The sequence below is a fragment of the Somniosus microcephalus genome, chromosome 17, assembly GCF_052327205.1.
Source record: "Somniosus microcephalus isolate GS21.2 chromosome 17, FLI_Smic_1.0, whole genome shotgun sequence".
NCBI classification, from domain to species: domain Eukaryota; kingdom Metazoa; phylum Chordata; class Chondrichthyes; order Squaliformes; family Somniosidae; genus Somniosus; species Somniosus microcephalus.
In genome coordinates this window covers 86,005,270-86,021,141 of record NC_141003.1, presented here as the reverse complement: position 1 = coordinate 86,021,141, position 15,872 = coordinate 86,005,270, and the positions used below count along the sequence as shown (strand labels likewise).

General features: G+C 47.4%; 1 protein-coding gene across 1 annotated transcript in view; it reads right to left on the bottom strand.

Annotated features, from left to right (window-relative positions):
* mcm10 (minichromosome maintenance 10 replication initiation factor) overlaps positions 1-15,872 on the bottom strand; it is a 109,491-nt gene that overhangs the window by 3,767 nt on the left and 89,852 nt on the right. Inside the window, exons 18-19 of the mRNA XM_086010867.1 lie at positions 15,422-15,567; positions 330-372 (exon numbers count right to left, since the gene is read on the bottom strand). Of these exons, the coding sequence (XP_085866993.1) occupies positions 330-372; positions 15,422-15,567 (189 nt within the window). The remainder of the gene's footprint in view (positions 1-329; positions 373-15,421; positions 15,568-15,872) is intronic.

Sequence of the window (15,872 nt, the reverse complement as noted above, 5' to 3'; positions counted from 1 at the left end):
TGAGTTCCAGACCCCCACCACCCACTGGGTGAAAAAAGTTCTCCTCAACTCCCCTCTAATCCTTCTACCAATTACTTTAAATCTATGCCCCCTGGTTATTGACCTCTCTGCTAAGGGAAATAGGTCCTTCCTATCCGCTCTATCTAGGCCCCTCAAAATTTTATAAATAAAATGTTTACTTTGAAAGTAATTGTTTAGTATTTGACTTATTTTACTCTGTAAAGGATGAATTATCTACTGCATTGTCATACACTAGTAGCAATTTAGCACGTATATCGCAATTCTAAGCAGCAAGCCATTCAAAACACGAGAATCTTCGATAAACCCACCTTCAACATTCCATCTCTCTCCCACTTAAACAAGCCGCAGTTGCTGAAAAGAAACACAGGAGATTACAATTGTGTTAAGGGTCAGGTTAGTAAGAAAATCATCTAATTTCTTGCGTCATTCCAATCGTTTGAAATGCATTCATAAACACTTGCATTTCCGATTTCAATATGAAAACCCGAGCTTTCCAAAATCTCATGAAATTATAATAGCATTGTGATTATATTTTTAAATGAAGTTGCGAATACAAAGATCAACGAGTTTTACCAAAAAAAAACCCCGCTTGTGCTTAGAACACATAATCTTGCGTTAAAACGAATGAAAATAACAGACTGCACAGACATTGGCCGGAACTTTGCTGGTGCTCAGAGGGCGGGTTCGGAGCCGGGTCCACTGTCAAAATCAAAAAGATTGACAGCGGGGCGGTATCCCGCTCTGAACCCACCTCCTGGTGAGTTTCCCTAGTGCCGGCTCTGCCTGCGCTTTGCAGATCCGGCACTAAGCGGCGGGTCAGGCAATTCAGATAGGTAAGAGGGTGTTTAAAGCAATTTAATCAGCATTTTGCCAGGTACAAACCATTATCCCAAGTTTTCCACGAGGTTCACGTCGCTCGGGGATCACGCCAGGTAAATGTGTTGGGTTTTAAACAACTCTCTATTTCTGTGAATAGGTGACAGTTGCAAAACTGGTATAAAACCTACCATTTCAGAGCTGGTCACTTTCCAATCTTAGAGGCTGGAGCCTTCAGGATTTGGAATACACTTCAGCTTCATGGAGGTTTGAAGTGTTTGGAGCAAACTCCCTATCCAGTGTCACCTCCTTGGAGCAACCTCTCTCACCACTGACAGGATTGCTTCTGTCATCTCAACTTCAGCTGCCATCTATTCCATCAGCATTGGTGCCCTTGAAAAAAATCTCACCTTGGTCCTCCGAATCCCACCACGATCAGTCCCAACACCAACAACATCATCAACCTTCTCCGCAATCACCTGATGCTGCACAGGACACAGGGCATCAGCACCCAAGCATATTGCTGCCCGGGAGGCCAGGGATGGCCTCACCTGTTATGTATTGTGTGTTCTCCTCCCACCTGTGGTGGCGCTGTCACAGGAGATAAATGGTTGGGTGTTCTCTGTTAAGTTTTAGCTCTCTTTGTTCGGAACTTTCCAGAACTTCCTTTCCTTCCAATAAAGCACTTCATGTTTGAATCTCTGAGTTCTGAGTCCTAAATTGTGTCTAGGTAGAAAGGTACCGACACAACAAGTGGCGACGAGGAGCGGATGAATCTGCGTACGTTAAAAAACAGAAAATTTAATTTGAAACGTGAGATGGCTACTATATTAGGGAACATCGGTGATTTTGATGAAAATGTGGAGCAATGGAGCGCATATACGGAACGTTTTGACTATTTTGTATTGGCGAATGCGGTGGCAAATGAAAAGGTCGTGCCTACCTTTTTGAGTGTAATCGGGCCGAAGACTTTCAATTTACTTCGCAGCCTCGTGCAGCCAGGAAATAAAACATATAAGCAACTAGTGGAAATTCTTGGAGCACATTTTTCACCAAAACCTCTGGTTATTGCTGGGAGATTCAGATTTCACAAACGGAATCAAGAGGAGGGGGAATCAGTGACGATGTTTATTGCTGCTTTAAAAAGGTTGTCGGAACACTGCCAGTTCAAGGAGGTGCTGAATGACACCATTAGAGACAGACTTGTGTGTGATCTGCAAAATGCAGCCACACAGAAGCGCCTTCTTACTGAGGACAACCTTACTCTTGAAAAGGCCATTGAAGTTAGTGTCTCCATGGAGATGGCGGAAAAGGAGGCTCACCAGTTGAGTTCAACAGGGAGAGTTCACAAGGTGTCGTCTGAGCCTAAAGGTGTGCGGAACGGCACATGTTACCGTTGTGGGAAAACGGGCCATCACGCTAATGACTGCTGGTGTACGGAGCTGGAATGCCGAAATTGTGGCAAAAAGGGTCACATTGAACGCGCCTGTAGAGGTAAAAAAAGAACAGACAGAGCTGGGAAGCATGGAAGCAAAATGTCTGTATTTGGACAAGAGAGGAAAAAGAGTGTTCATTCAGTGCAGTATGATGGAACAAGCAAAACAGAGGGGAGCGACACCTCTGAGGAGGAAGAGGTGCACATACTGACGGTTGCAGGTGGTTCAAATGGCTACTGGGTGTCACCACTGGTGGAGGGACAATCAGTGCGGATGGAGGTGGACACAGGCGCGGCTGTGTCCCTTGTTTCAGACACTGTCTGCAACAAAATGCTAAAGCATCTTACCCTTCAGCCAACAAACATTGTGCTAAAGACGTATACCGGCGAACCTGTGGCCATGAGAGGCGTCATTGAGGTGACAGTTAAATTGAACGGACAGACTGCAAAACTGCCACTATATGTGGTAAAGGGAAATTACCCATCGCTACTGGGACGTGCGTGGCTAGAGAAAATCACGCTGGACTGGCCTGCAGTCCGCATGATGTCAAAAGGGGAGTCAGGTCTGACTGCAGTGTTAAACAAACATGCAGAACTCTTCAATGGGGAATTTGGGAGCATGAAAAAGATCAGCGTGAGACTGGACATTAAACCTGACAGTAAGCCGAAGTTTCACAAAGCCCGACCTGTACCCTATGCAATTAGGCCAAAAGTTGAGGCTAACTTGGAGGCCATAGTCGAGAATGGAGTCCTGGAGCCTGTGAGAGTGAGCAAATGGGCCACACCCATTGTTCCTGTCCTGAAAAAGGATGGATCTGTTCGAATCTGCGGGGATTTTAAAGTGACTATTAACCCGGTGCTGTCTATGGAACAGTACCCTCTTCCCCTCATTGATGATCTTTTTACGGGCCTGGCCGGAGGGCAAAAGTTCAGCAAAATAGACTTATGCCAGGCTTATCTACAAATGCATGTCGATGACAAATCAAAGGAGCTGCTGACAATTGTGACACACAAGGGGCTATACAGGTACTGCCGCCTTCCGTTTGGAATTACGTCGGCCCCTGCTCTATTCCAAAGGGCAATGGATCAGATTTTGAGTGGACTGCCAGGAGTCCAGTGCTACCTGGACGACATCCTTGTCACTGGGACAAATGAGGAGGATCATCTTCTGAACTTGGATGCGACACTACAACGACTGAAAGAGTACGGACTCAGAGTTCGTAAAGACAAATGTGAATTCTTTCATTCTTCAGTTGAGTACCTGGGGCATGTGATTGACGCTACTGGCCTGCATAAGGCGCCGCCAAAGGTCAAGGCGATCGTGGAGGCCCCAGCACCCCAGAATGTGAGCCAGTTACGTTCATTTCTGGGGCTACTTAACTACTATGGGAAGTTTATTCCAGACTTAGCAACATTGCTGAAGCCGTTACATCAGTTGCTATGTCAAGGCAAAACATGGAAATGGACTGAACTGTGCAACGAAGCTTTCGCCCAAGCAAAGAAAGCATTGCCTGACACACTTCGACCCAAAGCTACCCATGCAGCTAGCATGTGATGCATCACCATATGGTGTGGGAGCAGTCATATCCCACATCATGCCTTCGGGTGAAGAGAAACCTATCGCCTTCGCATCACGCACCTTGAATAAGGCCGAGAGTAACTATGCGCAGATCGAGCGCGAGGCCTCGGGAATCGTTTTTGGAATTCGAAAATTTCATCAGTGCCTGTTTGGGAGAAGGTTCACACTCCTGACGGACCACCGTCCATTGACTTCAATCTTCGGGCCCCACACCGGAATTCCGTCTCTCGCTGCAAGCAGGATGCAAAGGTGGGCTTTACTGTTGTCAGGACACACATACGACATCAAATATCGCAAATCAGACTTGCACGGCAACGCAGACGGTCTCTCGAGGCTACCCTTGCCTGTTACTCCCCCAGAGCCTCGTCAGATAGACATCTTCTACTTTAGACAAGTGGAGGGAGCATCTGTCACTGCAGTTCAGGTGCGAAGGTACATCTGCAACGATCCAGTCCTGTCTGAGGTAATGGACGATGTCATTCGAGGGAGAGCGATAGGAGATTCTCCTAGTTTGAAACCTTACGTTTCAAAAAGAAATGAGCTCTCCGTCCAGGCAGGTTGTCTTCTTTGGGGACGCCGTGTCATCATTCCGCCACCCCTGAGGGAACCTATACTGCAACAACTTCATACAGGCCACAGTGGGATGGTTCGGATGAAGGAAATGGCAAGAAGCTACTTCTGGTGGCCAGGTCTCGATGGGAATATTGAGGAGAAAGCCAAAACATGTTCCCCATGTCAAAGGGTCCAGAATGTTCCACAGCTGGCAACCCTACACCCCTGGGATTGGCCTGCAGAAGTGTGGCAGCGAGTACATGTGGACTTCGTCAGTCCTTTCGAAGGGAAGATGTTTATGGTGGTTGTGGACGCTCGTAGCAAGTGGCCGGAGGTCGCTGTGATGAGGTCTACCACGGCAGAGAAAACAATTGAGAAACTTGGTGAGATGTTCAGCCGTTATGGCTCACCAGAACAACTCGTAAGTGACAACGGTCCACAATTTGTATCACAGGAGTTTGCAACCTTCCTGCATGTGAATGGTGTCCAACACATCAGGTCTGCGCCCTATCATCCCTCTACTAACGACCAGGCAGAAAGGTTTGTGCAAACTTTGAAGCACGCCTTGAAGGCATCGCAAGGTCAGGGCTCAATCCACCAACGTCTGAACAGCTTCCTGTTGTCCTACAGGAACGAGCCGCATGCCACAACCAAAACTTCCCCCGCTTCGCTCATGATGAAGAGGCAGTTGCAGACAAGTTTTGACTTACTCAAACCTCCAAGGGCAGAACAGATTGTCCATTGTCAACAACAAGCTCAAGTTGAAAAGAGAGAGAAAAGAGCCAAGGAGAGACGGTTTCATCCGAGAGAGCACGTCCTAGCTCGAAACTACAACACTGGACCGAAATGGGTTCCTGCTACGGTGATCGCGCAGACGGGCCCTGTGTCTTACACGGTTGAGACTGCTGAGGACGTCGTCTGGAGAAGACACACAGATCAACTGTTGCTAGGAGCAGAGACAGCCACAGAGGCCCCAACGGCTGGTTGGCCTGAACTGTTTCCGGATGATACCGCAAACCAGCATCCTTTGCCACAGTGCTCTTCTCCAACACAGGAAGTCAAAGAGACTGTTCCACCTGTGCAAACTCCTGACTTTCAACTGACACAGGCACCTTCTCCATCCAGGCCTGTGTCAATGCCTACTGCTGTGGAAGCCAGCGATGACCGCTGGTATCCTGTCAGAGAGCAGCGGCCTCCAAGATGCTTGGATCTGTAGGCTTAGTGACTTACCCACAAGACTGGGGCAGAATAAACCCCAGGGTAAAGTCAGGGTTTGAGGCAGTCTACCTCTACCCTAGGTTCGTTGAGTGCATTGAAAGTAACTTACCTGTTGAGGAATAATATGGACCTTTCATATAAGAGGGGAGGAAATGTTATGTATTGTGTGTTCTCCTCCCACCTGTGGTGGCGCTGTCACAGGAGATAAATGGTTGGGTGTTCTCTGTTAAGTTTTAGCTCTCTTTGTTCGGAACTTTCCAGAACTTCCTTTCCTTCCAATAAAGCACTTCATGTTTGAATCTCTGAGTTCTGAGTCCTAAATTGTGTCTAGGTAGAAAGGTACCGACACAACATCACCATGGCCAGATTTACTTCACTTGATGCTGCACACCCTGGCTGCCACATGATGTACCAGGTTGGCACCACCCCACACCAACACCATAAAGCATCCCTACAATGTCCAAGCCATTCCTTTCACACTCATCGCCATTGCGGGGGGTACCGTTAAGTCTCACCATTCATTGCAACTCACTAAGCCACTTCCAAAGGTGCACACAGATCTGTCCAAGAATGCAAAGTGTTGAAAATGAAGATTTCATTGTTTGACAGCACATTAACAGAAACTTTACATGAACACTGGCAATAACACCCAAGTACCTACCCTTGTGTGCTGTTAGTTGGTATGATTGGACAAGGATGAGGGTGAGTGAGAGGGGTGGCTAGTGAGATGGGGAAGTGATAATATAGATAGAGAGGGATGGGTGGAGGTGCAAGGTAAGTTGGTGTGAGTAAGGATGTGCAGGAGTAGGGTAGGGAAGGCAGAGTGATGGGGATGTGATGAGTGGCACAGCAGGATGAGGCTGAGTGTGGCTTTGCAGTAATGTTTTGTGATCTGGGATCATTGAAAGGTTTGCGCCACTGCAGCCGGGTCCTCGACATCCCTGCTTGTGTCCTCCTCTGCAACCAGCAACCAGGTTGGGTCTCCTGGGGAGGTGTCTTCCACCCATGGGAAGGGAAGAGAACCTCCCTGTGTGCTCTGACTCCCTCCTTAAGCATATGGAGGGAGTAATGGGAGAGCCTGGGTGCAGCCGTGTACCTCTGTGCAGTGCTGGTCAGTGTTTGCAGCACCTCAAACTGCAGAACACTGACAGCACAACTGTCAAAATGATTGCGGACATGGTCCCTTTAAGGAAACCGGCTGATGACACATCATCAAATGACATCCATCAGACCCGCTTCCTATTAATTGTCCAGGAACCTCGCAGGGCGGGCTTAACAAGCCCAATCAATGGAATATCTTGTTGGAGGCCGGGATCGAGACAGATGCGGGGTCCCCACATGCCACGGACGTCGCCCACCCTGGACCCGCTAAGGTTGGAAAAATCCAGCCCATTGGTTCCATGACATTATTTTAATAGACGCCAAACCCGACATTGCGTTAGGTAAAGTACAGCAATGGTCAAAACAGGAATGTCGCCTGTAATCTGCAGCTCATAGCTGTAGCCTGTATATGGCGGTAAAAATAGTGAAGGCTACAAAAATAAAGCTCTACCACAGCACAATGTGTCTACCTAGGCTTTTTAATCACAAAATGGAAAAAAGTTGACGAGCCACGTTCTTTACTCGCCTGCTATTTTTTCTACCAATATTCTGCCTTTATCTGCTGAAACCGTTGACTCCTTGGTGGGGTTTGGTTCTGCAGGCATTGCTCACCCCCGGTACACACCACCGTGTCTATTCCTCATGGGCGAGCCCAGAGTGTCAGCAGACTATTTGACCAGCCTGATTCAGGGTCTTGTCCGCATATCCATAGACGGGGACTTCCAGCACCTGGATAGCTATCAGGAGCTGGAACCATTGCCAATTTCCCGCTCCTTAATTCACGATCTTTCTTGCCCATATGGCTCAACTGCTTAATGTACGTCTCAGGAGGAGCTCAGGAATACTAGGTTAACAGATAGGGCTTGAGCAAGTATTGGTTCTGGGTCTAAAGGAGTCCAAGTTGAGAGGCTTTGCTCTGGAGCTGAAGTCAAGAAAATGAGGTGGACCTGATTATGTTGCCAAAGTTTTGATATCCTGATCTGGAGTAACTTTAATGATTTAAAAATTCTTTTCCTCTCTCAATGACTTCATTGTGTCACCCGATCATGAGGGCGACCCTCACTTCTCCCAGTGGAGGAAATGGCTTCAACCACCAACGGCTGAACTACAATTGCAACAGTGGAAAGCCAACTACAGGAAACTTCGCGATATCCGGCACCGACGGGACCGAGCTGCTGCCGATCTATCAAAACTTCCGGATAGACCAGCGCTAATGTTGAAGGATACGGAGGTTTTCATCTCCGTATCTGACAACAAGCACTGTTGCTTAGCAACAGCTTGTAAACACTCGGCCCGTACCTTGGAAGCATCTCTGAAGCTGTTGCTAAGCTACAGAGATGCTTTCCAGAGCCTGACTGTTAAAAAAAAAAAAAATGCTAGAAGAAAAAAAACCTCACCAAGACGGCTGCTGATTTCTGCCGTTAGATCGAGGTTTCCAGACATATAACCTCCGGATAAACCAAAGTTTCCTGTATTTAAAACTTCAGACAGCTCACTGGACTGCCTTTAAATCAGCCAACAGGACAGTCAGCTACTCACTAATGATAAACATCTGATCAGCAGTTAGATCTAGGCAAGCAGAGCTCTGCTTTCCCCCAATTTGATAGTGTTGCCAGAGGGGCAATATAATTTACTGGGTCATAACACTCTCAATATTGTACCAGTGTAGACACAGCATGCGCACTCCATCTTGCTTCAGAATCAGGTCGGGCTTTAACTCTGGATTTAGACTGCATTTACAATATAACTATTATTTTGTTTTGAAAGATGCTACGGTTGTAGCGTAAATGCAGCACTAAGTCTCTGGGCTGGATTTTCATTCAGCAGTCGGGAAGGAGGCGGGACTACAACTTTCAGGTTTTAGTCCCGCCTCAGAGTCATAGAGTTATGCAGCACAGAAAGAGGCCCTTCGGCCCATCGTGTCCGCGCCGCCCATCCATCCCTGTCCAGTCTAATCCCATTTTCCAGCATTTGGTCCATAGCCTTGTATGCAATGGCATTTCAAGTGCTCATCCAAATGCTTCTTGAATGTTGTGAGGGTTCCTGCCTCTACCACCCTTTCAGGCAGTGAGTTCCAGATTCCAACCACCCTCTGGGTGAAAAAGTTCCTCCTCAAATCGCCTCTAAATCTCCTGCCCCTTACCCTGAATCTATGCCCCCTTGTTATTGACCCCCCTACTAAGGGGAAAAGTTCCTCTTTATCTACCCTATCTATGCCCCTCATCATTTTGTACACCTCAATCAGGTCCCCCCTCAGCCTTCTTTGCTCCAAGGAAAACAACCCCAGTCTGTCCAGTCTTTCTTCATAGCTGAGGCGCTCCATCCCAGGTAACATCCTGGTGAATCTTCTCTGCATCCTCTCCAAAGCAATCACATCCTTCCTATAGTGAGGCGACCAGAACTGCACACAGTACTCCAGCTGTGGCCTCACCAGCGTTTTGTACAGCTCCATCATAACCTCCCTGCTCTTATATTCTATGCCTCGGCTAATGAAGGCAAGTATCCCATATGCCTTTTTAACCACCTTATCTACCTGTTCCGCTGCCTTCAGGGATCTATGTACATGTACACCAAGGTCCCTCTGACCCTCTGTACTTCCTAGGGTCCTACCACTCATTGTGTATTCCCTTGCCTTATTTGTCCGTCCAAAATACATCACCTCGCACTTTTCAGGGTTAAATTCCATTTGCCACTTTTCCGCCCATCTGACCAACCCGTTTATATCGTCCTGTAGCCTGAGGCTTTCCTCCTCGCAATTTACCACCCCACCAATTTTCGTGTCATCCGCGAACTTACTGATCATACCTTTTACATTCTCATCCAAATCATTTATGTAGATCACAAACAGCAAGGGACCCAGCACCGATCCCTGAGGTACCCCACTGGACACAGGCTTCCAGTCACAAAAGCAACCTTCGACCATCACCCTCTGCCTCCTGCCACTCGGCCAGTTTAGGATCCACGCGCCAAGGCACCCTGGATCCCATGGGCTCTTACCTTCTTGACCAGTCTCCTATGCGGGACTTTGTCAAAAGCTTTGCTGAAGTCCATGTAAACCACATCCACACCATTTCCCTCATCCACACACCTAGTCACCCCCTCGAAAAATTCAATCAGATTTGTCAGACATGATTTACCCTTGACAAAGCCATGCTGACTATCCCCGATTAATCCTTGCCTCTCCAAGTGGAGACTAATTTTGTCCCTCAGAATTTTTTCCAATAATTTCCCTACCACAAATGTTAGGCTCACTGGCCTGTAATTCCCTGGTTTATCCCTGCTACCCTTCTTGTATAATGATACTACGTTAGCTGTTCTCCAGTCCTCTGGTACATCCCCTGTGGCCAGAGAGGTTCTGAAAATTTGTGTCAGAGCCCCTGCAATCTCCTCCTTTGCCTCATACAACAGCCTGGGATACATCTCGTCCGGGCCTGGGGATTTATCCACTTTTTGGCCTGCTAAAACCGCTAGTACCTCCTCCCTCTCGATGCTAATATGTTCAAGTATGTCACAGTCCCCTTGCCCGATTTCTATGTCTACATCGTCTTTCTCCATAGTGAACACAGATGCAAAAAATTCATTTAAAACCCCGCCTACATCATCTGGCTCTACACACAGATTGCCACTTTGGTCCCTAATGGGCCCTACCCTTTCCCTGGTTATCCTCTTGCCCTTAATATACTTATAAAACATCTTAGGATTTTCCTTTATTTTGCTCGCCAGTGTTATTTCATGGCCCCTCCTCGCCCTCCTAATTTCTTTTTTAAGTATGCCCCTGCACTTTTTATACTCCTCTAGGGCTTCCTCCGTATTTAGTCTTTTGTAACTGCCAAAAGCCCCCCTTTTTTTCCGAATGCATTTTTGTATATCCCTTGTCATCCAAGGTTCCCTTTGCTTGTTGGTCCCACCCTTGACCTTTACAGGAACATGTTGGCATTGTACTCTCTCTATTTCCCTTCTGAAAGTCTCCCACTGTTTTGATGTGGATTTTCCTATAAGTAGCTGCTCCCAGTCCACTTTGGCCAGATCCTGCCTTATCATATTAAAATCGGCCTTCCCCCAATTTAGAACCCTTATTTCCGGGCCGTCTTTGTCTTTTTCCATGACCACCTTAAATCTCACCGAATTATGGTCACTGTCGCCAAAATGCTCTCCTACTGACACTTCCACCACTTGCCCGGCTACGTTCCCTAGAATTAGGTCCAGTACCGCCCCCTCTCTTGTAGGACTTTCTACATGTTGGCTCAAAAAGCTCTCCTGGATGCACTTTAAGAATTCTGCACCCTCTAAGCCTTTCACACTCTGACTATCCCAATTAATATTGGGGAAGTTGAAATCCCCCACTATTATTACCCTATTATTTTCGCACTTCTCTGAGATTTGCCTACATATCTGTTCCTCTATCTCCCCCTGACTGTTTGGGGGCCTATAGTACACTCCCAGCAAAGTGCTTGCCCCCTTTTTGTTTTTAAGTTCTACCCATATGGCCTCATTAGAGGAACCCGCTAATATATCATCCCTCCTTACAGCAGTAATTGACTCCTTAATTAATATTGCAACACCCCCTCCCCTTTTACACCCCCCTCTGTCTCGCCTGAAGATTCTATACCCCGGAATATTGAGCTGCCAGTCCTGACCCTCCCTCAACCATGTCTCCGTGATAGCAACAATATCGTACTCCCATGTGTTCAACAACAACTTCAGTTCATCCACCTTATTTGCAAGACTCCTTGCATTAAAATAAATGCCTTCCAGCCTTGCCATATTCCCTTTTGCCTTCACATATTTGCTCTGCCTTCCCAGCTGACTTGTTTTTTCCTCCGTATTTGGCTGTAAATCACCCCCTACTATAGCTCCACTCTGTATCCCATCCCCCTGCCAAGTTAGTTTAAACCCCCCCCAGCAGTGCTAGCAAACCTCCCCGCAAGGATATTGGTCCCCCTCTGGTTCAGGTGTAAACCGTCCGACTTGTACAAGTCCCACCTTTCCCAGAAGCAGGCCCAGTGATCCAGGAAACTAAAGCCCTCCCTCCTGCACCATCCCTTTAGCCACGCATTCATCTGTTTTATCTTCCTATTCCTATACTCACTAGCACGTGGCACCGGGAGTAATCCAGAGATTACAACCTTTGAGGTCCTGCTCTTTAATCTTCCACCTAGCTCCCTAAATTCTTGCTGCAGGACCTCATCCCTCTTTTTACCTATGTCGTTGGTACCAATGTGGACCACGACCTCTGGCTGTTCACCCTCCCCCTCCAGAATGCCCTGCAGCCGCTCAGTGACATCCTTGACCCTGGCACCAGGGAGGCAACAAACCATCCTGGATTCACGTCTACGGCCACAGAAACGCCTATCTGTTCCCCTTACTATAGAATCCCCTACCACTATTGCTCTCCCACTCTTTTTCCTCCCTTCCTGGGCAGCAGGAGCACCCCCAGTGCCAGGAAGTTGGCTGCTGCTGCCTTCCCCTGGTGAGTCATCCCCCTCAACAGTATCCAAATCGGTATACCTGTTTGAGAGGGGAATGGTCACGGGGTCCCCTGCACTACCTGCCTGCTTCTATTGCTCCGCCTGGTGGTCACCCATTTCCTTTCTTCCTGTGCAGCCCTTACCTGCGGTGTGACCAACTCACTAAACGTGTTATCCACGTCCCTCTCAGCATCGTGAATGCTCCACAACCCATCCACCCGCAGCTCCAGCGCCTCAATGCGGTCTGCTAGTAGCTGCAGCTGGATGCATTTCCGGCACACGTGGTCATCAGGGGCACCGGCAGTGTCCCTGAATTCCCACATAGAGCAAGAGGAGCATAACACGGGGCTGGGCTCTCCTGGCATGACTTACCCTTTAATTAATTTAAATTAATTCACTATTAGCAATTAAAGATATCTCTAAGGCGCTTGTATAGTCTACCAACAGTCCCTGCTACACCAGAAAAGACCCTAGTAACTATAAACTACAGAGTTAAAGTTTAAAAAAGAGAAATACTCACCAACCAATCACTTACCTGCTCCCTGGTGACGTCACACTCTGATTACTTTTTACCTCTCTCCCCGCTGCCGAGTTGGTGTACCGGGCTCACCTCGCTGCTCCCTGCTCCGAACTGGTCGGGCCTCGGTACTCGCGCCGGTTTTTATACCGGGCTCACCTCGCTGCTCCCTGCTCCGAACTGGTCGGGCCTCGGTACTCGCGCCGGTTTTTATACCGGGCTCACCTCGCTGCTCCCTGCTCCGAACTGGTCGGGCCTCGGTACTCGCGCCGGTTTTTATACCGGGCTCACCTCGCTGCTCCCTGCTCCGAACTGGTCGGGCCTCGGTACTCGCGCCGGTTTTTATACCGGGCTCACCTCGCTGCTCCCTCCTTCGACGTCCGGCCAATCCACGCAATTTTCACTTGATTGACCTTGTTGAGTTCGCCCAGCGGGCTCAGCAGGCCAATTAAGGGCCACCCGGCAACAGGTGACGTCACAGACTGAAATGTCATCTGTCAAGACGTGTTGACAGATGAAATATTAGCGTTCCACAGCTGTTTGAAGCTGTCAAACACTGACAGTCTGACTTCTAACCCGAGTCCTTCTACGCAGACTCAGTTAGAACTCACACCGGCACTGAAAGCTGAAGGCTGTCACTTTTGACAGATCGCAGCCATTCTGCTTTCAGTGCCGGCTGAATGATGGACTCCCAAAGCCTAGAGGAAGAAAGGCTGTTAAGTTAAGTACAGGTAATTTAAACTTCTTTACACACTTCAGACACACCAAACACACTTACCTTTGCACTCATGCACCCATCACTCACCTGAACACCGACATCGCGACCCCTCCAACTCCTTCAACCCGACGGCCCGCCTGCTCTAACCTGGCGTGGTTTGGAGCCATCGGGAAACCCACACGACACCCCTCAAAATAGGGATTAGGCTAAAAACTGCCTGTTAACTGGCAGTTAATTGGCACTAATCCCTTCCCGCCTCGGGTCGGCGGGTCCCAGTGCGGGGCGGGTACCCGCCTCCTTTGAAACTTACGTGGAGGCGGGTTTTGGGCGGGATGGTGTCGGGACCCCCGAATTCGGGATTTTAGCCCCCCGCACGCCTAAAAGCCCGCCTCACGGCACACTGAAAATCTAGGCCACTATGTATACAGGACACAAGTCCCCAGCTAATATACATTCAGAGACACAGCACAGATTTTGCCTCAATCCAGTAAAGTGGCTCCCAGCCTGTATCCCTCGGACTTTGGGTGGACAGGGTCTTTTTCTATGCTGTTTTGACCTGCAGATTCCTAGAGTGAACAGGTTTCTCCCTCATTCTCCATTCAATTGTCACCATTGTTTCAAATTTCTATATTTTCACAAGTGGACAACCCACCCACTCTTTCCTGAAAAACAGGAATAACCAACCCAACGGGACTCTCCAATTCCTCTGTAAATCTGGGCAACATACTTTACTGTTATGATGAGGCAAGCAGAAATTTTAATCCTTGTACATTAAAGTCCATTTAACTCCATCCTAATCTAAAACATGTAATAGAAACATAAATACAATTCCAAAGTAAAATCCCAATGAGATGAATCGAGGTAAAAGCTACCTAAGCAGGTTATATACATGATATCTGCTAGTGTCTTAAATCTGTATTTCCTACCTTTTCACAATCTTCAAGGGTGCACACATTAGCAACTAAGAGCATCTCTATACTATACTGGGTGCCGAAGTGCAGTCCCTTCCCCTCAAAACCAGTGGGCCAGGCACCACTCGAAGGGTCTCAGCTCAATATTTTCAAGGCAAAATGCAACATAAGCATCAGCTGATCTTGGAACTCAAAATCTTCAGTCAATGGCACATTATTACAGATGATGTGCAATTTGTCAGTCCATTCAAAAGTTAGTCCTCTGAATCATGTGGCCATTATTCAACAATATTTTACACAATTGAGGTGAAGTTTGCACATTTGGAAGAGTAAATATGATATTCACATATAGAAAAGTATAGTTAGGAATAAGTATTAAGAACTTCTTTAGTCAAAGGGCAATAAGTATTTGGAATAATCTGTCAGACAAGCTAGTAAAGAGACAGTAAGGGCATTCAAAATGGATGCTAGGCTCGGAGAGTTAGGATACTAAAGGGTTGAGCTTCAGTGGGACAAATGGCTTCTTCTCTTTGACTGTTCTAATGTTATGGCAAGAGCACAGTGTAGCTAACAGAAGTGACATGGAGAGGCCAGAATGTATTTGGCGTTTTGAATGTTTCAGTACAAACAATGGAGTTATACTATTTTTGTTATATTCACATAAAATATTTGATTAAAGTTTTCACCTCTAATTTATCTCATTGAAACATTTAAGATTCTGTGGGGGATTGACAGGGTAGATGCCGAGAGGTTGATTCCCCCTGGCTGGAGAGTCTAGAACTAGTGGGCATAGTCTCAGGATAAGGGGTCGGCCATTTAAGACTGAGATGAGGAGGAATCGTTGAGTATATTCAAGACTGAGATTGACAGATTTTTGGACGCTAGGGGAATCAAGGGATATGGGGATCGGGCGGGAAAGTGGAGTTGAGGTTGAAGATTTGTCATGATCTTATTGAATGGCGGAGCAGGCTCGAGGGGCCGTATGGCCGACTCCTGCTCCTGTTCTTATAGTGAAAAGAGATCTTGAACCGATAATTTCAGAATGTTTTTACGCTCGTCTGTTCCTCATCCTGTCACAAACATACCTGCAGCTTTTCTTTGGCAATCTTGTTAATGCTATTGCTCTGCTACCACATGGGCATTTAAAGAAGCGTTTGATTGCATCATGCCAATGATAGTCATGGTTTTCACTCACGCACGTCTCCAGGGGTTTGAAATATGAATATCTGCACTGTAAAGAAAGTGAGGAAACCGTTAAGTATTTTGTTTGTGTAAGCAGTTATAGAAGATGTCACACAATTCACTGCTCTGTAGCAGGGAAACAGTTCAATTTAGTTTTGATGAGATGGCGTATCTTACCATGACAACATCAACAAAGTAAAATACTTGAGGAAGACTCTTCATTGCACCTACAGGAAACTCTCGATTTACCGGCACCTAAATAACCGGAAATCTCTGTTAACCGGCAAAATTCAGGAGTAGGTTCAGGTAAGTTTTACTTCATATTAGTGGCCGTTCCTGGACCTGTGGCTGTGT